Below are 25,784 nucleotides of genomic sequence, written 5' to 3'. Positions count from 1 at the left end.
TCACCATTTGTTACAAATTATTGGGTCTGATCATCACGATTTGTCAAAATGACACTTAATTTCAGTTTTTATAAACAAAAAAAGAGATGAAAAAAAAACTTTAAAATTTAAGATTGATAAAAAAAAACACACCAAAAGTTGTCTTACCAAATATCATTAAATCCAGCATATAGAAAAGAATTCACCTGATTATATTTCACAGGTCAAGAAATTCCATAAATCATAATTCAAATCATAGTAAAATAGGCATCTAAGGTTGGCACATCATTATAATCTTGAACTATTAAATTTATTTAAATCAATAAAAATACCAAAATATTTTCTTATTTGTAACTGTGCAAACTCATTTCTATCAAATTTGAATATTCAATGGAAAAGTTCTTAATCAATTTATGGATTAAAATAAAAAAATGCAAACAATTACATAATCTGAATAATATTTTTGTAACTATGAAACTTACAACCAATGTTAGAAATCCTTTCACAATTGATTTATCTGTGTCAATCAATATTGGACACTCTTGTTGATATAATTATCAATCAGTCGTGAGAGAGGTCACCAAATTCCAAAAACTTCTTTTTACTGAGTCTCATTTCGAATGTACAGTAAAATCTATATATATTTAAATTCTTTATGGCTTAAAATGGTCAAATCCTTCACTTCAATACAAGAAACTACCGTTTAGTCCAAGGTTTTAAATATTTGTTCTAAGTTTTGTTACTCTATGCGTTAGATTTGTTACATAGGTAAACTGTTTGTTTTTGGATTAACAAAATATATTTTATGTCAAACTAGAGATTTCAAAATTGAATTTAAATCTTTGAACTACTTGAGACTATTCAAAATAGAGGCTCCAAGGAGCCTGTGTAACTCATATGTTTGATGTTTTATAGCAGAATGTGTATTAACGACATCACATTCTCCATGAGCATATTTTTTTTAACATATCATTTAATAGACCACTTTTGATTTATGTCCTTCACAGGAAAAGTTTGTCAATTATGCGTGCCTTTATGACGTCATTTACCAGATAGAGGGGATCGCCTGTATCTCTGCATTATTAAAGTTCATCAAGCGTCTTCGTGATCAACATTATGCAGGATAAACTAGAAATAATGTTTGTTCCATAGGTACTTAATCACAATTCCCTAATGACAGCAGTGGTGATTATCAATTATAAGAATTTAATTTGCCCAATAATTCGTGCAATACAGTATTATATTTTTTCAACCGCTTGCTCAACATGGGAAGGAAGTGACGATGCCCCTAAACGCACGAATGATGTTCACTAAAACCAAAGTTTTTGACAGAAATGCAGCAAACTTGAAAGTGGTCTACTATACAGGCATTAACTATGTTAAAGCTGCCAATAATTTTTTTTAAAAGGTGATGGATCATCAGTTTTGTCTTAAATGAGAGCTATGCACTATAGAATCAAAACTCATTATGAAAAACTCTTAAATGCAAAACAGTGAATTTGTAGGGGAGGGAAGGCATGTCAATTCAACATCTTACTTGGATACTTATGTCAGTCGGAAATTAACACAAGTGCTTTCTGATATATACAGACCATAATCATATCAAAATGAGCCACTGCCAAAAATGGTAAAAGTTCAAACTCAATAATAATTACTTTTGCTGAAATATTGCTTTGAATCATAAAATAGCAAAAAAACAACAATCTAGTTCTTATAAAAATCTATTTCAAATGCCTTGCTGCAAGGCAAAACAGTATGATTTTGTGCTTTTTTTTATGTTTGAAAAGCAGCTGGAAATCCTTGTCCCCAACCTACAATCCAGAATGTTCTAAAACCAAAAGGTGCCATTGTTTATATTGAATCCATAGACACAACAATTTACTGAATCAGGGGTTGTAGCCAAAGTTAACTATACTAAAAACTGTTATAAATTATTGAAAATTTGGACTCAAACTGAAGTTACACAAGGCAATTGACAGGAAAACAAACAGACAACAACTCGTTGATTCCTATACACCCCTTTGTTTGCTGGGGGTATGAATATTCCTGTAAACCAAAAAATAAACAAGAATACATGTTTTGTCGTATTAAACATGCCCTACTCGTAATTCAAAGTAGATGAAAACAGGAAGTATGGTGTATGATTGATCTGAAGAACATGAAGCTGATCTGTTTGGTAGTTTCTGAGAAAAATGTGTGATGAAAATATTTGTTGAACGAATAGATGGACAAATGGACAGACAAGGCGAATGAATATAACCTATACTTTTAGAGTGGGGATATAATAAAAGTCTGCTGCTAATTGTGGTGGGGAACATAAATATGAAATAGTTATTACCCCAGATACTAACCTGAACACCTGGAAACTTTGTTCTCACTTTATATAACTGTTTAGCAATATCTTCAAAGTCTATGAATTTGAATATAATATGAGTAACTGCTCCTGCTGCCTGCATTCCCCAATTTCTGTCTAAGGCTTCTAAAGATTGAGTACCATACAAGGTCAAAGTGTCACCTTCAAGGTCAGCCAAGTTACTGAGATCAGTTGCTGTTCTGTTGTCTCCTTGACTACAAATAAAAGATGTACATTAAGATAATTAAATTGAATTTTTTCAAAATTTAAAAAAAGCAATATTAGACATCTTCAGATAACTGAAAACTGTCGTCTTCATATCCTTGAAAATATATAATACATTGAAAATTTAGACTGAATTTTTACAATTTGACATTTTATCATCATTTATTTTTTTGTATCTCCCTACTTGTTTTACCATGAAACTATATAAATAAATAAAAAGAGAAACTAAGTTCTTTCACTTACCCAAATATAATAGTTTCTTTAAGGTTTTTAGTCCCATCGACTTTGCGTGAATTGCTACTAGTCCTTGGTCGTTCTTTAGGGATATCAGGTAAATCAATATTTGTACTGCTATGTGAACTGCTTGGTCGGCTGTTTCCTCTACTACATTGTTTCTCACTGAAAGTGAAATTCATTTGTATATATAAGTAGTAAAATACATGTAAAATTTTTCACTGGTAAGTTAAAATTTTCTGATAATGCAGTAAATATATTTTTACTCTAGACATGTTTTTATTGACCTAAGTAATTGACATAATAAAGGGCAATAAAAACTATGTGTTTACAGTTTCCTATGATAAATTTGAAATGGCAGAGGGTAAGGAATGAAAATACTCGAGTTAGTTCCCTTTGACTGTGTCAGTTTTTCCTCAAAATAATTTTTTTACTGACTGCGGTTAATTTTATCTTCGAAATTATTTTGTTACCATGAACTGAATAAAAAACTTGCATTCAAATTATGAAAAGAATTTCTAAAACAGGTAGGTAGAGAGGAGTTGTCTTAATCAAAGGTACAAAATTTATGGAATTTATTCTAAATGTATGGGGCACATAACAGCTTTTTTTGTTTTTTTTATGTTATATCTTCTTTTTTTTTCCTTTTTGTTTGTTTGTTAAACTTATACAGTTCTAAACAATACTCTACTATGAAAAATTCCACTAAACCACATAAAAACTAAAACCTAAATGTGAAAAATTCTACTGAAACTTTGATAAACTACAGGGTTCAAACAATAACACCAGAGCAGACTTATGGGCAAAATATTTCAACAATAACATCTGATCTATAAGTTGTATAAATATTTAATAAATTATTTATATATTCAGTCATATGCTATAACTTCCATAACAAATGTGGCTCTGTTTGTGAACTGGTGCACTCAACTGAAATTTTTTTTTCAGTATAAAATTATCTTGTCTTGTTTATTTGAAAAAGATGTAGATCAGATTTGTCAAAATTCTTCATAAAATATTGGAAAAAAAAATTAACGACAAATTCAGACCCAGTATAAGATGCCACATTTATTCCTAATGTAATGGAAAATTAATCAGTTGGTGAGTTGGGCTTATAAATTTTACTGACCAAATAACAAAATGCAATTACCTATCAAAACTATAGAATATTTACACCAAAACTAATAGTATATTAACCAAATTTCAAGCAAATGGTCAATTCTGTTACAATTTTATCAAAAGCTGAATCATATTTTGAACCAAAATGACTAAGATGTCACTCTGGTAAATGACGAGTTGCAAGAAAAACTGGTTAACACATGCATGGTTTCTACTTTAAATATGTATATGTCTATGATAGATTAATTTAAAAAATATCAAGTACTGTCACAAGTTAAAAAGGATTCTCAGACCCTATCGAACCATTTTATTCAAAGCACACAATGAAAAAACACCAGACGTTTGTAATGCTGTAAAATATAATGGAGGGAAAAGGGTGTATTAAAACTGGTCATAAGCTATATATAATCATGCAGTAAGGTTCAAAGCAGGAATTAACAGACAGATAGTAAACTAGAGCATGCAGTGGTTTGGGTTTTTTAATGTATATTTAAACTATGTGGTTATTTTTCTAATATTAACATTTCCAATGTAATTTATTATACTATTTGTTAGTCGTTTAACATGCTAACAAATTTTACCTCAGTTCTTCATCTGACTGAGATTGTCTCAGTCGTGACTTTCTAGAAAATGATTAAAGTAAAATATAAATTTTTATTTAAAGTACAAATTAATTTTCCTATATAATACAATTTTACAATATCATTTGTATAAAAAAGAACATAATGTGGTGAAAGTAGATCTGCTGTTAAATATAATATGGTGAAAGTAGATCTGCTGTTAAATATAATGTGGTGATACATTGCTTATATCAACATCATTTGGTCTCTAGTGGATAAGTTGTCTCATCGGCAATCATACCACAACTTCTTATTTTCATACAGTATATTATTTAGAGAAATGGATTTGAATGACAGATCCAAGAGTGTTTCTGTTAAATTTATCACAACTTTGGTAGACTATGAACAATTTAGAGTTTGATATATTGTAAAGACATCCAACGATAGTTGATGACTGTATGTTGCCCTCTAGATGTTATTTTGTCATTTATGTCATTGGGTTACTGTCTCATTGATGTATACCCATCATCTCTTTTTATTCATATCTTCCTAAAATTATAATGTGGAGAAAGTAGATCTACTGTAATCATAAATTGTTAACAGTAGATCTACTGTAAACATAATTTGTTAACAGTAGATCGACTGTGATCATAATTTGTTAACAGTAGATCAAATGTAATCATAATTTGTAAACAGTAGATCAACTGCAATTATAGTTTGTTAACAGTAAATTTACTGTAAACATAATTTGTTAACAGCAGATCTACTGTAATCATAATTTGTAAAAAGTAGATTTACTGCAGTTATAATTTATTAACAGTAGAGCTACTGTAAACATAATTTGTTAACAGTAGATCTACTTTAATTATATTTTGGTAACAGTAGATCTACTTGTATTATAATTTGGTAACAGTAGATCTACTTTAACCCTAATTTGGTAACAGTAGATCTACTTTAACCCTAATTTGGTAACAGTAGATCTACTTTAATCATAATTTGGTTTCATACATATATATATATATAATATTGCAAAAGGAGATCCATGAGATTTGCTGTGAATATAATTTGGTGAAAGAAGATCTCTTGTAAATATAACATGGTGACTTATATGGTGAGAAAGTGCATAACCAACACAACTGTAAGTATGCAGCAACTTTGCTGACTAGAATTTATCAAATAAATTCCAGTGGAAATATTTTCCTCTATACAGTAAGACAGGTTTTGCACAGCAATATTTTGATTTTGGTAAAATATCAAAATCTCAGCTGGTACCACGGAAGCCAATTAACCAATAAAACGTTTTAAGGAGCACAAAAACAAGAACTTCAAATCAAACAACTAAAACCATCTTCAACAATTTTGCTGAAAGGCAGTACAACTGTAGTAGCACTAAAATTTCACAATTTGCAATTACTTACAATTGCAATTAACAAATAAGATAATGACTTTAATACTGATGATGCATGTTTCAGAAAAAAAAATCTTTATCTGACAGGTATGCTTCAGAGCAAACTTTTGGAAGCAAAATACCACAACACCTCAAAAAAAAAAAAGATAACTTAATTCATAAGTATAAAAAAAAAGCTTCCCACCTCTTTGGTATTTCTCTGGATTATTCACTGGACACTGAACAAGAAAGCAACTGAACAGTGGAGACAAAACAAATAATAATACACCAATGCTATTACCAAAATATGTTTACATGAGAGAGAGGGGAAAGATACCAAAGGTATATTATATTTATAGAAGTATGGCAGAAAATAAAGTAAAAAGATTACAAAAAAATGGAAGAAGGAACATGTTTTTTTTAAATCATACAAAAGAGTTTGCTAAATGATAGCTTCATACACAAACATCCAATATATACTTCATTCCCAAAAATTGCAAAATGCTCTACATGTGTATATTTGAAACATTCCATTTGTACAATCTAAACCATGTTCAGTTTTTTCTTCAATTCTATTCAACTAAAAATTCAAAAACAAAATTATAATTACCTTTCAAGTTCCCCAAAAATTGACATTAAAGGACCTGGTATCCTTCTACAATGTAATCATATAATACAAAAAAGATCCAAGCAGATACTTTTACAATTAATAATAGTTATTCTTTTATTATTAATTAATCATTATCACAATTACTATTTGTTCATTAATCTTAAATATTTTCCAAAAAAGAAACTGTGGTATTATATAAATGTAGAAAATTTCTTATATTTTTTATTTATTATTTCAATTTTCTGATACATTTGAAAATAACTCTGTTCAAAATGATTATGACCATTAATTTTCTATAAAATGTTTCATATATTGTGCTATCTTTAAATCAGCCCAGATCAGATATTTAGTTTTATTGGTTTCAAACTTATATATTATATACTTTCCGAAAGTTTGAGAAACTCAAGATTTAAAAAAAAAACTATAATATCATGCAATCTGAATATAATTCTATTACATCTAATAACAAGAATATGTTTCAATTAGACACCATGCCATACTATCACAAAGTCAATGAACCACAAAATCTGGGTCAAAACCATAATTTAAAATATTTTTAAGAGTTCACATCATAATGTACATGTATACAAGTTTCAACTTTAAACTGATACGGGACAGATGATTGGACAGAAGGACAAAGTTTCAACTTTAAACTAATACGGGACGGATGATTGGACAAAAGGACAAAGTTTCAACTTTAAACTGATACAGGACGGATGATTGGACAAAAGGACAAAGTTTCAACTTTAAACTGATACGGGACGGATGATTGGACAAAAGGACAAAGTTTCAACTTTAAACTGATACGGGACAGATGATTGGACAGAAGGACAGATACACAGACTGGAAAAAAAACTAATCGACCTACTATTTACAGAGTATAAAAAGGGCTATACCAGATGCAGCATTTAATGACTGCATATACTGATAAAAGAAAATTGAGCAAGTGTATATTTAAACTGAGTGTGGACACAGTAATGTGATTGACACAGTAATATGCAAGAAAGAGTAATTTACTGAACTCACTATATTTTGAGTACCCATAAAAAAAAAAACCAATCAAAAAATTATATTATCTAAAAAGGAAGAAAAATAGAAATAAAATCACCAAGTATCTTGGAAAGTAATGATTAACAAAGTATATTGCAAAACTCAAATTTTCAATACAGTCCTTTTTTCAATGCCTAAGATCTGTGTGCAGAATTTTTGGGAGCCTGGTCAACAAGATAAAAGGTCACTGCATAATAAACAAGTAAAGTGTCTACATACACCATGACAACAATGTCCATAACAAAGATGACAGCACTATACAATCATACAATCACAAAAATATACTCTTATAGAAATATTAGATAAAAAAAAAACAATTTGTATTTTTTCAAACAAATGAATATGTTTTTGATGTGTTACATTGAAGCCCTAAAATCTATGTAACAGCTAATTATTAATTCTATACCAAACCTTCCATGAAGAAGCAGCACAGGCAAATAAATGTTTTGGTTATGTTGTTATACACTATACAATGCTGACCTGTAACTTTCCTCATCCCATAAGTATGTTATATTGAAGATAGGTCAATGAAATGTACGGACTTATTTGACGAAAAAAAATATTGGGCTTGACTTTACAGCTTTTGAAAAAAAGGCCTGTATCATTTGGGATAAAATAAAGATTGCTAAACAGAAAGGTTTCTATTTCAAATTATCAAAACGGCTATAAAATCAAACAAAATGTGAGACACTTCAGAGTAACTTTGTAACAATTTGTTTTCATACATGCATGTAAAAGTTGTAGCCCTACTCATTAAATTACCTATCATTAACTTGCAAACAGGTAGGTAAATATTTAATTGTTACATTCTGTGTACAAATGTAACAGCCCTGCCCATAATATAATTACCAGTCTTTTACAAGCAGAGAGGTAGGTAGATATTTAATTGTTACATTCTGTGTACAAATGTAACAGCCCTGCCCATAATATAATTACCAGTCTTTTACAAGCAGAGAGGTAGGTAGATATTTAATTGTTACACTCTGTGTACAAATGTAACAGCCTTGCCCATAATATAATTACCAGTCTTTTATAAGCAGACAGGTAGGTATCCATTATAATCTAGTTTCATAGTAATACTGTCTTATATAGATATTCAAACCTTTGTATCAAGTCAGACAGGATTAAATAATTGGATCACTTTGACCCACATACCTCATCCAGTACAGACTTAATATCAACTTTAGCCCTGCATCAAACAAATTTAAAAAGGGACTAAGAATAGCAGTTAAGCTGGTCTAGAAGCAAAAATTTCACAAATTCTTTAAATGTGGAGAAAAAAAAATGTAATCAGAACTTAAGAATCAAAGAAAGTGAAATTATTTCCATAAATATATTTCTATAATATAGGTAGCAATGACCTATTTTTATACACATTAAATGTTACAAGCAGCTCTGATATCAAAGCAATACATAAAAGTACCAGTAGATTACACCAAATATTATTTGGAAAAGCATTTGTCCCCTTCAATTGTGGTGTTAGCTCAAATATTGTCTTTATAGTTTGCTTGTAACTATCATTCTTATGGATAATTTTCTGTTTAATACCTATGCCTTAGTAGCAATTTTTGTTTGTAAAGAAAAAAAAAGAGAAAATTATTTTTCAAATTCAGTAGTCATATATATTCAGTACAATATTTCTGCACTACAAACTAACAGGGAGAGGTTTTACTAGACTTGTGTGTGATAGCAGCTACAACTGCATACCAAAAAGGGAGAAGGCTAAACACAAACAAACTAATCAGACATGCAATCACCGTAACCTACTTCTTGTACATATCTGTGAAACTCTCACATTGGACCCAATGTTTACACCTGACCAATGAAAAATAGATTACTAAAAAGAAGTAACATTGAATACTCTAGTCTATCTGACTTATGATTGCTAAATGATAGATTTTGTGCAAATATAAATAAAGCTTCGATTGCTGCTAGTATATCCTGACTATATGTAATTAATGCAAGCACCAAGTATAGTAAAATTTGCACATAAAAAAAGAACAAAACATTGAAATAATAGCCTAGATATGTTAATAAGTAATTAAAATAAATAAAACCTTCTTTGCAAAAACATAAAGCTAATATTAAACAGGAATATAACCAATCCCCTGTACCTGGCCGAGTCAACACAGGGGGTAGGGAAAACATTGTCTACAGCATATACAGAGGTTACCAAGGCAACCTTTTTGCAAAAATGTGGAGGTCCATGCATAATTGTTCTAAAAGAAAACAGATCAATTACAAGCTTGACAAGATCATTTAAGAAGTCTAAAAAAATATATAGATTCTACTTCATTAATCTCTTATTATTATATTTATCTACTCCAGATAGTGAAATTCACAGATTTACAATGTGAGGCTTGTGGACCTGCTTTAAATACAGGAAGGATTGGAGAATGTATTTAGACTAACAATAGACTAAAATAAATGAAAGTGTAAAATATGCAGAGAGCATGCACCCTCTTTGTATTGCTATATTTATTATAGAATAATTTTACATTTTTAATAGGAATTACATAATTTTTTGAAATGATAGGCAAAAATCAGGGACCACTTTTTGAGATGGGCAATTCAAATGAAGGAACACAGTATATCTTTTTAGGGGAACTTGTTACATTTTTATACATAGTAACAATTATCAATTGTAGCAAAGACTGAACCAGTTGTGGTGTCTTCAACATGTGATGACAACCAGTGAAATGTGTGAACAGATTTAAAATTAAAGACGGCAAATTAACTATCAAAATTATGTAACAAGCCAACTGACAAAGATATTTTAGGTTACTGCACACAATATTAACCATTTTTGAGAACTCTTGGTTTAAAGTGATCATGGAGTTTGTCAACATAACCAAATGAACTTCATGTCAAAGATTATAAATCTTTAAACCTTTATCTATTTATAAAGGACAAACATATAATACTATACTAAAATATTGTTCAGTTTAAATATATTCTTTACATATTAAATTTTGCTTAGTTTCATTATATCAAATGGTCTGTTTGAAGATTAATGTAGATTTAAGAGTTTATATAAACAAAGGATTTTATGTCAATTATATTTATAGAGATTTTATGAGTAGGGTTATCATGATAAGAGAAGTACAAGTACTGCCTTAGTAATGAAGTTAACAATAAGTTGTTTGTTTGTTTGTTTTATTTGAGGTGTCGCAGCATAAAACTGGATAAAACAATCACTCTATAGTGTAGTTGAAGTAAAAAACCAATTTCAGTGGGTTTGATTTATTGATTGGCTATTTCTGTTTAATGCCACTTACAGCATACTTGTCTATATCATGCAACCCGTTTTATTGTTGGAGGAGACAGAAGGCTCAGAGATAACCACTGACCTTCAGTTGGTAAACTGGCAAACCTAGAGTCAATTAAATTTGGTGTTGAAAGCACCATGCCACGACCATGTGCCTGTACCCAGACAGAAACCTTGTCAGTCGTTCTATATGAAATTTGTTGTTGATGGTCTCTCTAAAATGTATTCACTACTTGTCTAGACCTTGGACAATTAAGGGCTTTACACACTGATTGATTGGTTGATTGATGTTTTGTTAATGTCCAGTGGCAAATATTTCATGCATCTTTAGGACAAGGCTTGACACATTATATAGATACTTGTCCTTTTTTGAAGACTGTGCTGACCTCTATGTCTTTTTTGTGTATTTGGGCTACTGTCTCTTTGACAACTTTCATTAATTTTAGTTTTCATAATTATTATTGTTCTGATGATAGATCATAAATGAAAATTCATCAACAATTTGGAGAGAAAAGGAAGGGTATAATAATATAGTTTTAATATTTTGAACAAAAAAATATATTATTACTTACCAGGGAATATTCAATAATCAAGGATTAATCATTTACTCATTATGAAAACTAAAATTCCTTAATTTTTGTAGTAAACCAATTTTCATAGATTGAGTAAAAACTTCATACAGCTAAAAGGAAAGGTCATTTTTTTAACACTTAAATTTGTGGTAAACCTTTACCCACCAAATCAGCAAAAATAAGCTCCCACAAATAATGAATCAACATAAAAATATATAGAAAGATATGTGTGGTGCAAATATTATCAAATAAAATACAGCAAGAATGTTTTTTTCTTCCATTAACCCACCTATTTATAGACTCCACCTCCATATTTTCATCAGCGCCATCTGGTGAAACAAGTTCTGCATTTGGTATGCTTCCAACATGATTTGCATACAAGTCTGGTGTACGTGACAATTTACCAGATTTGTTAATCATATTACCCTGCATGACCTCCCATTGCCGTCTGGCATTGTTGATTGCTAATCTCTTCTTTTCCTAGAATAAAAAGAGTAAAACTTTAGAGTAAATGAGAAGAATCAGAATACTTTGGAATTAATTCAATTCAATCTATATTTGGTCATCCAAACTTGCTAATCTTATGACAACAGCTAACCTTGGATGCATTCCCATATATATATAATATATAAGACTCACCTGGGTCCTATAAAAAAATCCTGAGTAACACTTTAGCCAAGTAAATGCAACATTTTCCATAAAAAAACGTTACAGTAACATTAATTCAGTTTGATGGGAATATTTATTAGATACAAGGGTCTGGAAACAGTCATATTTGCCAGTCATGACCGAAACTGAAAGCTATTTGTCCTTAATGGCAGATTGGGATTTAGGTCAAATTTTTATCTAATTTAGATGAGAATGGAAATGATGTATCACCTCACTGCAAGTTAATGATCGCTTGATTGATCTTAGGCGTTTTAACGCCACTTTCAGCACTATTTGCTAATTCACTGTGGCTAGTTTTTTATTGGTGTAGGAAGCCAGAGTCCCCAGAGAGAGCCACTGACTTGTTGGGGGAAAATTGAAATCCTAGTCAATTTAGATTAGAGTCCAATTCACCTGCCAAGTGCTGGGCTTGAACTCACAACCTAAGTGTTGACAGGCTAGTGGTACACTATGTGGAAAACTTAAACCACTCTGCCATGTGGCCTCCCACTACTATTTTTAGATGGGCCTTAGCACTGGCTTACATCTCTCTGTTCCAGATGAACCATGGCTATTTTAGCCAAATCAGTGAATTATGGTTGCAAATATCTTTTTTAGTCTTGTCTACTTTTCAACCTACAATCAGAGTTGCTTATGTGTTCTGCCCTTCAAACATATATTTTCTTATGTTACTCTGTACCTTGCTGTAGAAACAATAAAATGTCTTGTGTCAGTCATTTTTATGAAAATTTAAAACACTTATTATTTCTAATGCAATAGCAATAGAAAAAGTATTGGTGATCTATAACTTTTTTGTGGAACATCAAAGTGAAATGCAAATATATATCTATTTCAGCATCAATTTCTTTTTTTTTTGCCATCCTGTTACCTGATATAAGCTGAATCTTGAATATGTTTTTTACCTATTTTCCATTATCACTCCTTATATTGATTGTTGCAGTGTATTTATTTATTGACAAGATCTTTTGTTTTAATGACTTATATTGAAAAAACTTCAAAAGTTTTTCCCTTTCATTCGGACTTATACATTTAAATCAAAGGTTAATTGTTTTAAAATATTCACATTTGGCAAGGTTTTTTTTACTCTTTTTCATGAACTTTTATACATTCTGTATTTATATTCATTTCGTACAGCTTTAGTCAAATTATTTGACTAATCTGAGGTCCAAGATGGTCGGTTAATATAATCTGTCTTGATTTCACCAGATGAATTTCTTCGGAAAGTTAACAATCAATTTCACCTTCTGAAATTTAAGTTGACAGTCCCTTTTATATTTAGTTCATAACTATTCTTTTATATGAATAAAAGGAGTGCAGAATATATGTAAAATAACCAACCATATGACATCTAGACGTCAGATCAAAAGTTCACCAGCACCCATTGATCATAATACATATTAATTTTCAATGAAATTTCAGATTTAAAACTTGAAGTAGTGTATTCTCTCCCCTGAATACTGTTAATGACTGTATAGAGAAAAGTAAGTAGCTGAAATACCAGTTTAGCTTACCTTTAGTTTATAGAGCCAAAAAAAATGACCATTGCTTATCATCATACCAACTTAGTCAATACTTAAATCACATTCAAAAAGGCGCTTGTATATTAACTGTTTACTTATTTGAATGAAAAGTTATACAAAAAGAAATATAATATTTTTTAAAGTACTTTAAAACAATTGACTTTACACTACAATGACTTAAGTTACATATTCAAGTCGTAATTCAATACAATATCAAAAAGTAAAAAGTTAAATTTAAACAACTTACTGCAATTCTATTTAGAACTAGGACTTCCGATGACATTTTCATTGCAAAAAAGTTCAAAACAAGTTGTCCTATATCCAATAAACAACCCAGAAAAAAAAATCCAATTGAAGACAAAATGCAACTTTCAAAGTCTAAACTTTCACTATCCCATTTCTGATAGAGGATAATTTGAACACGGTTTAAAACATAATATATTCCATTCACATTATACACAATCCAATATCTTTATTGTTTTGTTTATGGCGCTCATCATTACAATGTTTATTTCAGGTCAACAGAAGATATGAAACGTCAGTGCATATTTTTTCCTTCACTGTTACCGCTAGCTGATATTTTACAGTATAAATTATTCAAACAGTTTCCTTTTGTTATTAATCATACTTATTGTAATTGGAGAAAAAAATTCACTCTGCATGAAACTAAATTATAGTTCATTGGACCTTTTATTCTGAATCAGGAGTAATTCATACAGAAATAATATAATGAAACGTTTGATCCCTAATATAAAACGGGACATGGATAAAAGTATTCTAATCTTTTGCTAAATGCCAGCTCATTAAACGTAATGATATCATTTGCACTAGTTTCTGTTTTATGTAAATATACTCAGGGAACTTCAATTTTTATAGGTTTGTCTTATATTTGTATACAATATAAGCAAACAAACAAAAGGTACTTCCTTGCATGTATTTGAGGATGTGTTTATTCTTGTAGACTTAATTTTTTATGACAAATTATAAAAGTTCAAAAGATGTATATCAAAAAAAAAAAAAAAAACCCAACTGAATCCTTAAGAAAGAGTGTCGACACAGATACAGAGAAAATGCCCATTAAAGATGCATTCATATTTCTAATAATTCCTTATTTCTCAAGTATGACACTGAACTGTCATAAGAAAGATACATGCATTGGCTACCAAGGTACTGACCTCCAGCTATATGTGTAACAACCTGATACATGTATATAACTTTCGCTTTACCCTAGTATTTGTATATTGTATTGTTAGTTATATTTTGCCTGGGTTTACATCAGGAAGAAAAAGAAACTTAATAAAGGAGGCTTTTTTAGCAGATAGTTGAAATTCATGACTCAAATTTTAATACAACTGAACAAAACTGTCAAGACTGAGAAAAATTTGATGCTTGGGCTTCTATTTCCATACCCTATACCTAATTCTAAACCATGGATTAAATCTGCTCTTGTTTGATTATGAAGCAAGCTTTTAATATGATATATAACAGGCACCTTAAATAATATAATTCCTTTTACAGCATATTCATATATTTTTATACGACCGCAAAATATTTTGAGGTCGTATATTGGTATCACGTCGTCGTCGTCTTCGTCATCGTCGTCAGCATTGTCCGAAGACATTTGGTTTCCGGGCAATAACTTTAGTAAATGTAAATAGAAATCTATGAAATTTAAACACAAGGTTTATAAACACAAAAGGAAGGTTGGGATTTAATTTGGGGGTTATAGTTCTAACAGTTTAGGAATTAGGGGCCAAAAGGGGCCCAAATAAGTATTTTTCTAGTTTCAAGACAATAACTTGTGGAATGGCGTATGGATCTATCTGAAATTATACCACAAGTTTCCATACTACAAAAGGATGGTTAGGATTGGCTTTGTGGGGTTATGGCTCAAACCATTTAGGAATTAGGGGCAAAAAAGGGGGAAAAACAAGGGTTTCCTGGTTAATGGACAATTAAAAAAAAGGACAATGTTATGTTTGGATTACCTCCCTTACACTGCTTTTAAAAGAAATGAAGAAATGTTGTATTGTCTTGAGGTGATTAGCGATTAGCTGTCAATTTATTTTTAGAAGTTACTATTTAAAAATGCTGAATTAGGAATATTAATTTTAGCTATGATTATGTATGTCATTTTCTATTTTAAGACTTTTATGATGTATTTAAATGGGTAATTATGGTTGCAAACTCCATTGGAAATTTGAATTGAGATTATGACCATATCTTGAGGGAAAGAATTTTTTTGGGGGGAAAAAGGGGGGGGGGGATTTTTTCTCTTTTCAGAAATTAAAAAGAAAAAAGTAAATTTCTTCAAATATTTTTTTTTTTGCAAAAAAAGGGGAAGGGGGGGTAAATTTTTTTTTGGGGGGGGTTTCAATTGGCAACAGCATAGTGTATTGCACAAAGGCAAAAAATTGAATATAAATTCAAATCATATAACCAATTCTAAGTTCTTTTACTACAGTTATTCTGTGTCAGAAACCTATTATGTGTCAAATATATTTAATTACAATCCAAATTCAGACCTGTATCAAGCACGAATATTGTGTCCATTTTTGACCTAACTGTTCAGGGTTGGACCATTGCGGTCGTATCCAGCTGCGCTCGGCGAAGCAATTTATAATAATCTGTTGTACTACACTAAATCAAAGAAATGAAATGGACCACCAAATTTAATTCTTCACTGGTCTTATGTAAATTCTAACAATAAGTAAAGACTTCAATAATGAACAAAGATATATGGTTAACTAGTGCATGCTGAATTTTCCTTGACTCCAGACCTAACATAAGTTTTAGTCATTTTGACTTCTTTATGGTTGACCATCCTTCAACTTAATTTCATATAAAGACTCCCATGTACAAATACACAGACAATTAAAAATCAGGACCATGTTTCCATTCCGACAGGAAACAATTTGTTATTCGCCCATTATAACAAATAGTAGATTAATTATCAATTGATCCCAATAAAATCCATTCACTGCAAACCCAGACATTTATCACAGAATTAGTCAATAACAATGACTTTTATATGATTATTTATAATGGTAACAGTAAGAGCAACTGTTATTTAATTTCGTCTTACAAAAATATTTTCGTGTAGCAGTCTGTTTCTTATGGATTTATGTCTGTTTTTCATAAATCATTTGAAGGTGTGACCATGGAAAGGAAAGGTAATCTTGTTTCAGAGGGGGCATCTCAGAAGGCTTGAAGTATGCTATATATATCACTATACTCTATAAGAGTATCCGCATTGCTGAAACTTAAAACATGTATTTGGAATTGAAAAAGGTTGATGTTTTTTCTTCTTCAGAAAATTCATTCCATAGAAGAAAAAATATTTCAAAGTATGGACAATCTCCCCTGAACCTAGATTAAAAATGTTCTTCTGAATGTTTTGAATTTTCACAAGAATAATGCTCATTTACACAGTTTTTGTTAAGTGTTGTTCATACAGCATTGGATCATAAGCTACAATTACTGTACACATTTTTAATGCATTTCATTTACAGTTTTAATGTCAAACATTGTAATGAACTAACTGTTTCATAGAATTTATTGAAAAGCAAACGTGCACTTATAATTAGAGGTGAAATCAAGGTGATTTCTAGAGGCAAAAATATATACATGATATCTATGTTCAAGGGCCATAACTCTATCAATAGTCGGTACAGTAGCAGAAACTTATCATACAACATCATACACAAATTATGAGAACTATAATCAAGATAAAAATTTGGAAAATATTTAACTGTCAGAGATTTCTTTCAAATATAGATAATTTGGATGAACTTATATGCATGATTTCAACTAGCTCTCAAGAACACAATCAAATTCAAAGACTATGGATGCCTAAATAAACTGTAAAATTGCAATATTATACTTCAATATATAATGTCTCGTCTACTTCAAACACACTAAAGGTACATTGTACTTTGATATTAACAGAAGTTTATGGAACACCATATTTTTCACCAAATAGAAAGTGAAAAAATTCATTAACACTGTTACCTTTAAAATCTGTGTTTTGTTTATATCCTTTTTCTTTTCATCATCTTTTCTTGCCATCACTAATGCTATCCTTCTCTCTTCCTCCTGTGAAAGAAATTCAACTGTATATAAGAATAAATTTATGATCAATATTGTACCAGCAGGGGAATGGCTAATCGCACAATGTTTGGAAATTCTTTGAATATTATATTTGCATTTCATTCAATATGCCTATATTTGCAGGTCATGAAACAAGAATACACTCTTTCTTTATAGCAATCATTACAATTCAATGCATTCTTCCTCTTCTAGGGTCAACATTTAAAAAAATATTTGATGTTGAGGTGTTAGTTGTTATTTAAATTGTAGTTTTTCAAACAATATGAAAAGTTTCATTTTAATTTTCACAAGGTAAGACTAAGATTAATAAGGTTACTACAACGAAATCCTTTCGAAATAAAAACGCCTCAAGTTTTTTCAGTTTCCGACATCTGAATAAGGCCAGACAATAAATGATGCTTTTTAAGGGTTTCCTCCATAAGAAAGTTTGTGTGAGTAGGTTGAATTTTGTGGGGGTGTGGATGGGAAGGGGTGGATGGAGCAACATTTTTAACTTGGTATGGGAAAACCTGCAATTTCAGAAAGATTAATCACCAAAAATGCCAATACAAATGTTCGGGTAGTTGTTTTGAGGCATGAATAATTGTGTTGGTAGAGAAAACCTTAACACAAGTATTCTTCATTTTGGCATACTCATCATGTCATGTTTCATAATTGACAAATTAAGGACTGGTTTCTTAGGTTACAGGGTATAAAACTGAAGCAAACTGAACAACGGGAGCCTTTTTCCAGTAGACAGTGTTTGTGTTTGTTTTCATGAAGATGGAAACACACTCTATAACTATATACCACAGTTTTGTTAGCTAGGAGTATAGTGAAATAGATATTGCTTTTCAAATTACATTAAAAAAAGAAGGACCATAACTCTGACAAAACAATTAACTTGAATGTTCACCCCCAAAAAAGAAGAAGCAATTAACTTATGTTATAAACTTTATAACTATGAAAAACACTATTAGTGGCCATTTATTGATCACACCAATTACTTATGAGAAAATTGCATGCAGTTGTAAAACTTTTATTAAAGCAACACCATTATTGATACATACACTTTTTTAAATATGAATTTATTGATTTCAAACTTTCATTCATAAGTTAAATATCTTTCTTCTGGAATCACATCAAATATCTTTAGTTTGAGATGTTTTACATCATACAATAACCTTTTTTACAGTGTTTAAATATACAGACATTTAATTATAAGTTTATATTTCTTCAAGGACTAGTTTTTCTTCACATTTTTATTTACAATTTTCATAATAGCACCTAGTACAATTAATTTGTGAATTCTATTTGAATGTTATCATAAGACATAAAATATTTACTCATGTACATAAAAATAGATGTGGGTTAAACATCAATAAGACAGCAACCCCACTTATAAGTTTACCAAAGTAAACATTTTCAGTTACCATTGGTCTTTCACAATAGAAAAATACAAATATAGTATTGTCAAACTTTAAACTGTAACAGCCTGGATAAGCTGAATGAATTAAACAGAGCAAACCACAGGTCTGAAGTCCATTCCAAATACTAAATAAGCAAAAACATTAAAGGAGTTTAGAGACAACTGGCATGTGGAACCATTTTGGTTTGACATTACATTTTGATATGTTGTCCTTGAAAAGAACTGATTGAAAAAGAATTATCAGATTGCATGTCTGCAGCAACATAACATAAGATGGCCTAAACTTTAAGACTGATTAAGGAAGAAATACTATGAAGATGAAGAACTACCATGAATTGTTTGATAAAATAATTTCCTGTGAATAAAAGAAGAAATGGGATGTAATGTCAATGAGACAGCAACCTATCAACATATAAAAACCAGAAAAAATATCTAGAGGTCTTTATATGACAAGAATATACAAATGTCTATAACATAATTTTAGCTCTAAATCATCCTCAAATAATTAAGACAAGTTTTTATTGATTTAAGAGAGTCAAAGAATTTCCATCACATCTATTTTTCTTACTAATATAGAAGCAAAAAGATACCAAACGGATATCAAACTCATAAGGTCCGAGTACACAGTTATTTCGTAGTGCATTTCTTTTAGACAATAAATGAAAATAAAAAAAATCCCACCTGCGCTTTCTCAATAATATTTTTACAGTGTGTTGTACTACTTTTGGGACAAATTATATCAAAATTATAGAAAACTTCATCGGCTCTAACTCAAAATATGGACAATTCTATGTTAAGGGGGTCTTGAAATCTTTTGACAGCTTCCGAAGTGCTAATTTTTAACCTTTTTCAGCTGGACCAAATCACTACTTTACTTTACAATTCATGACCCAAATTTTTTTACAGTGTAATTTCATCCCCCTACTTGCTATTTGAGGCATTAAACATGAAGGAATACATTTGGAAGGGGTACTAAAAAAATTGGCAAGCAACACACTGTCCACACTAGGGACTTTATTCGTGGACAACGAAAATCAAAGGACGATAACTGTGTACTCGGACCTAATAGGATAGAAAAATTTGACCAATCTTAATAAAACTTGGTATGACTAAAGCTTAATAAATTATGAGACTGCTGACAAAGTTTCATGGCAATAGGATATATATTATAGACAATATGATAAATTCTATAATCAACTTCGCGTGTTAAATTTTGACGTTTAAATTGAAAAATTTCAACTATCAACATTTGGGGCTTTAAAAATTAAAATATTGCAAAAAATTACATTTTAAAGGGCTTTATATATGACATATTATGTATTTAAACAATAGAATACTCATTTGATTTATCAGACTTATCACAATTATTTAAAAGTCAAATTTATATGAGCCTGTGCCAAAAAATGGAGGTTTTCCAATGAAGGGGGGCCTTACATGAAGATGTATTATTTTCCAGCAATTTTAAATTTGTGGAGTTTTTTGGTTATAAATAATCCTTACATATGTATTAAATGTACTTTAAATGGAAAGAAAAATTACAAATAGCATACCATATTAGTATAAAAGGGTCTTAAGCCAAGTAAGACTGAAAATAATTTAGGGTCAATTTAGGCCGTAGCACATATTTACATTTAAAAATGCATACTGAAGCTATAGGAAATAAAAATTTGTGTCTTTTTTATAATTTCTATACTCAGGTTACATGATACAATAAATCTGAGCATAAAGGGACTCTTGCATTCTACTTTTTTTGCAGACAGTATGGTCTGATACAAAGATTTTTCACTTTTTAGTGAAAAACTCGCATGCAATTTTAGCCTCAGCAGGCTTATATTTGAACCACTTGCTATTTAACATAAGAAAAGAAAGATACTATGTGAAATGAAACAGGTACAAAAGACATTGTGAAGTGCTTTAAATACAAATTTAGTGAAATCTTTATTATGGACTTCAACTTTTATGTACCTAGGTCCTCACATTTAACTTGATCCAAACAGGCTGTTACACGAGGGTCATTTATACAACACATTTTGCACATATTGTCTGAGATAATCTTATTTTCTGTAGATTCAGAGTTCACAAATGAGTAATACAACTGGGTTAAAGCATAGAAACACAAATATTGACACAGGAAAACCTGTCACATAGAAAGTCAGAATGCCACTTATGCATCAAAATTGAAAAAGCTTTGAAATGCTTATTTTGACCATATAATGCCAAAATGGGTAATTTTTGCAGAATTTCTATCAAATAAAAGTTTAAATCCTTTAGTTTCATGCTATCTGACAAATTGACACCATTAAATCATTCAGGGAAGTTGCCAAAGTACAGATTCTATATTTACTGATTTCGCCTCTTAGGTCCGAGTACACAGTTATTTCGTAGTGCATTTCTTTTAGACAATAAATGAAAATAAAAAAAATCCCACCTGCGCTTTCTCAATAATATTTTTACAGTGTGTTGTACTACTTTTGGGACAAATTATATCAAAATTATAGAAAACTTCATCGGCTCTAACTCAAAATATGGACAATTCTATGTTAAGGGGGTCTTGAAATCTTTTGACAGCTTCCGAAGTGCTAATTTTTAACCTTTTTCAGCTGGACCAAATCACTACTTTACTTTACAATTCATGACCCAAATTTTTTTACAGTGTAATTTCATCCCCCTACTTGCTATTTGAGGCATTAAACATGAAGGAATACATTTGGAAGGGGTACTAAAAAAATTGGCAAGCAACACACTGTCCACACTAGGGACTTTATTCGTGGACAACGAAAATCAAAGGACGATAACTGTGTACTCGGACCATAAGTCGAAAACAAACTGACAATGCCATTGCAAAAAACTAAAAAACGATTAAAAGACTAACAGTTTAAAAAACACAACATAGAAAACTAAAGACTGAGCAACAGGAAACCCACAAAAAAATGATATAAACAAAGCTAACCTCTTATAAGGTTCATACCAATAACCTTCATAGTCTCTATGCAACACGTTTGTCCTGAACAAGCATGAAATATTTGACACTGTATGTTAAGCAAACACAACAAGAAATCAATATATATGCAGCACATAGATACATACTCAAGTAAATAACACAATTACTCTTTGAAAAAATTCATTCAAAATATGTTCTTTGTCCTAAATTAACCAATAAAATCGTTATAGAGAGACAACATACAGTTTATAAATGAGTTTTCTAAGGACCATATATCTGAAACATGAGACAAGTTGATTAAACATTTAACAGCTTATCTCCCTTGAATGAAAGTCTCTCATATCTGAGGTTCATTTTTCAATATTACCAAAGCAAAGAAAAACATGAAAAATGCAACATATATGGCAGATTTTACAATAAAAAGGAAGTATTGCTTTTTTGTATCCATCAAAAAAGGTATTGCTGAAACTGTGAAACAGAGTGTGAAATGAAGTAATGCCTTATTTTATTTAATAAAAGGTGTCTTTCTGAGTAAATAAAAATAAAAATCACCCTGTGTTTATGTTTTTTGTTAGAATTAGTGGGTTTTCAATTTCAAAATATTGGACATTGAATAGACATTGTGACCTACTTGACTGACATCTAGCTTATTTGGAGTGGAATTTTAAAGTATTATTTTTAAGTGGAGCCTAATAACATGGACTTATATTTTAATAAAAAGTATTCTTTTGTGTTTTAATTATAATTCTAAGGCACATTTTTATTGGTAAAGGCTAAAAAAGGTAATTTAATAATATTATTGCGAACGTCACATCTTTTTCGTCCATTGTGGTATGTTACGATCGCAATTTATTTGTTGGTTCTCAGACGGCCCGTTGTTATTTTTAACTCGGGTTTTATAAATAATTGATATAAATAGCAATCACATTAAATTTTGATGACGAAAGGGGGTCAAAGGACTTTCGGAATCAATATCATTGGCTGTTTTAGTTTTTGCGAACGTTACTGCTCTACGTTTCCGTCCAAATCAATGTCACGTGAGCAATATATATTTAGATCTGTAACTCTCCTGTATAGGAGTTACGATATCGCCCTTTGCAGAAATGGATGCGGAGCCGGTTCCCTCACATAATGGGAAAGCAAAGAAGGTAAGTTGTCTGTTATATCGTTACACGAGGTCCTTTATTGTATTCCGTCCATCAAAAAGACATTCGCAACAAAACGTTGAATCAAGTAATGTCATTTAAATGTCACATTAAGAAACTTTTGTTTTGGTTTTTCATCTCCCAACGAGATTTGACCATATTTTACGTACAGTTGAGTCTTCTAAGTTCTAGTTCATCAAAATACATTTCTTTTAATAATTTGATGCGAACGGTATAACATGGACAGATTTTTATGTAGCGATCGTTACTTTGGGACAGTATATTGTTGATGTGATGTTATATAAGAAAATTAAAACAGTCTAATATAGTAATGAAGGGGCGCTCATTACTATATATATTTGAAGGTAATAGTCTTTCCTTTTCGAAGAGCTTCATACCACATCTTCTATTTTTATAATAACAACTTAGTTCATTAATTGCCAAAATTAGTCCAGTTCTTAAAATTGTCAAAATTGGCATAAAAGTCATTGCTCACAGACAAATTTACCAAATGGTAAACATACATTTGATTTTCAGGGGTATCTTAGCATAATCTCGGGTAATCATTAAAAGAAGATGGTAACTTGAACTGTTCTAGCTATAATTAATGATGACAACATATCTTTAATTACCATATATACTGAAAGCATTCGGCAAAAAACTATGTCTTGATTGAAGTAAATTTGAAGGCAGTACTTCAATACATTTTAAAAATTTTAATAGTTGTTCATTTTTTAAATTGTATTCATATACCAGTAATATTTTCAATTTATTTTCTTTCAGATGCAGTCCTCCAGAACTAACAGAGACGATAAATTTTTCAAACATTAAAATATTTTTAAGCTTCTTAGTCTAGGCAGTATTTTCGAATTTTGAATGCAAATGCATCATGAATTAAATGGGCAAAGCAAGGTGTTCTGAAGACTACAAAAGACTTTCTTTACCAAAATCCATGGTGAAAGTCATTGAGGCATTGATCACTATGGTATTTCCATCTTCACTGCGAATTGATTTGAAATTGTTCATTCTTCTGTTGTTTGATGTTTCTTGGTAGACATTACATGGGCATTTTGGCTTGTGCTTCATAAATAATCCATATCCCCCTTCTGTTTTGAGTGCCAAAGGTTGCAGGTTAAATTCGTAGCCAGATAAAATAAGACATTAAAATTGGGTCTTTGCTGCTTCTCATCCAAGCCAAAAGCATCTAGGAGTAAAAGCAAAGGTCAGCTTACAGAGGCAACAGAGTCTGTATAATGTGTCTTCGTGGAAAATCCATCTAAGCGTGTCGGTCTAGTACAAAGCAGAGATCATATTACATCAACTTGTTCTCGTCCTGATGTGCACATACTAGGTTGACACTGGACGTTAAACAATAATTAATCCATCCATCCATAAAATCTGGTGTGTCAGTCTGGTACAAAGAACAGTTCTTATTGCATTTGGTACTCATATCATATCAACATCTCAGTTCACGACTAAAGATATGAACAGATCTAGAAGAATCATTCAGTTACATCTGAAAACTTTTTCGATAAAGATATCATGAATCTTATTTTTCACCTCCTGTAACAATTTTGGCCCTATTTAGTGCGACCCATCTAGATAGCAAATTTTCTTAATGTATTACTGAAGAAGATGTTGCTAATGTTACTATTACAAATTGGTTTCTTGTGTATTCATTTGATACAAAGTACACCTGCCAATGACATTCTGTATATTTAGATATTCTAAACCAGACTGTACAATTTAATTACTCAAAGCATTTATAAAGCACGACTGTGTGCATACATTTTATTTTTTAAAGATGCTGTTGCTAATGTGACATGTCCAAATGTCGCTAACGTTACTCATTTTTGTCTCCGTCACATTAGCAACAGCCTTAATTCAAAACATGTTTTCTTTTAAGAATCTGGCACAAATTAAACTAGTAAAAAGTAAATATTGGCTACACATGCAACTTTATACTTATTCAATTCTTTTTACTGTGTATTAGATGTCATTTACTTTGAAAAACATAAACTTTTGTCCCATTTTCCATATGTCACATGTCCATCATCTTAAACATATTTTTTTTCCACTAATATATTAGAAATAGTAATGTGAAAGATGCTGAATATCTTCCTAAACCCTTTACCTTTCAGAATTTATTTTGGTTTTATTGCTGGTTAAAGGCTTTAAACCAAAATTAATGAAATTTTGGACCAGGGTGCAAAAGGAGAAAATGTGGGTATCCTGTTTCCTTGGCAACCATTCAATAATCTCTTACATTATTTACTCCTTTTTTGAAGAATTATGATCTACTGATAATAAATTTTCAGAAAATATAATTTTTTTTCGTGTAATGCCTTCTTTAATTATTTATCATGGAAGTAGGAGGCAGAACACAATACTGTAAAATCTGCCATATCTAATAAAGTTAAGAATGCTTTCAGCATCCATTAGATAGCATTGAGTTTGATGAATATTTTATTGAAAGCCATGAAGCATGGTGTCATAAATGTAAGGATGATATACATGCATGCATGTTAACTACAGATAATCAATAAGCTTTTTACACATTAATCAAATCATGATATCATACTTAATCAAAATGTCAATCCTTTTATTAATTAGGTATATTTTATAATGCCAAAT

At 30.4% G+C, this 25,784-nt stretch overlaps 1 protein-coding gene and 1 long non-coding RNA gene across 14 annotated transcripts in view; one reads left to right on the top strand and one right to left on the bottom strand.

Annotated features, from left to right (window-relative positions):
- Positions 1–25,784, bottom strand: part of LOC127735043 (leucine-rich repeat-containing protein 49-like) — a 98,013-nt gene that overhangs the window by 19,458 nt on the left and 52,771 nt on the right. For 7 of the 13 annotated variants that reach the window (XM_052245138.1, XM_052245141.1, XM_052245139.1 and 4 more), the window contains 7 exons: positions 17,558–17,641; positions 11,647–11,837; positions 9,632–9,736; positions 6,468–6,512; positions 4,492–4,533; positions 2,801–2,956; positions 2,331–2,547 (listed from right to left, as the gene is read on the bottom strand). In XM_052245138.1, the coding sequence (XP_052101098.1) occupies positions 2,331–2,547; positions 2,801–2,956; positions 4,492–4,533; positions 6,468–6,512; positions 9,632–9,736; positions 11,647–11,837; positions 17,558–17,641 (840 nt within the window). Of the gene's footprint in view, positions 1–2,330; positions 2,548–2,800; positions 2,957–4,491; positions 4,534–6,467; positions 6,513–9,284; positions 9,333–9,631; positions 9,737–11,646; positions 11,838–17,557; positions 17,642–25,784 lie in introns of all 13 variants that reach the window. The other 6 variants (XM_052245133.1, XM_052245132.1, XM_052245134.1 and 3 more) reach the window with 6 other exon arrangements.
- Positions 22,406–24,135, top strand: LOC127735055 (uncharacterized). Its single transcript, XR_007997990.1, has 2 exons — positions 22,406–23,153; positions 23,934–24,135. It is a non-coding gene; the product is annotated as an uncharacterized LOC127735055 (long non-coding RNA).

The sequence above is a fragment of the Mytilus californianus genome, unplaced genomic scaffold (assembly GCF_021869535.1).
Source record: "Mytilus californianus isolate M0D057914Y unplaced genomic scaffold, xbMytCali1.0.p SCAF_3, whole genome shotgun sequence".
Taxonomy (NCBI): Eukaryota; Metazoa; Mollusca; class Bivalvia; order Mytilida; family Mytilidae; genus Mytilus; species Mytilus californianus.
Note: the sequence above shows the minus strand (reverse complement) of the source record. Positions and strands in the feature narration are given on the sequence as shown.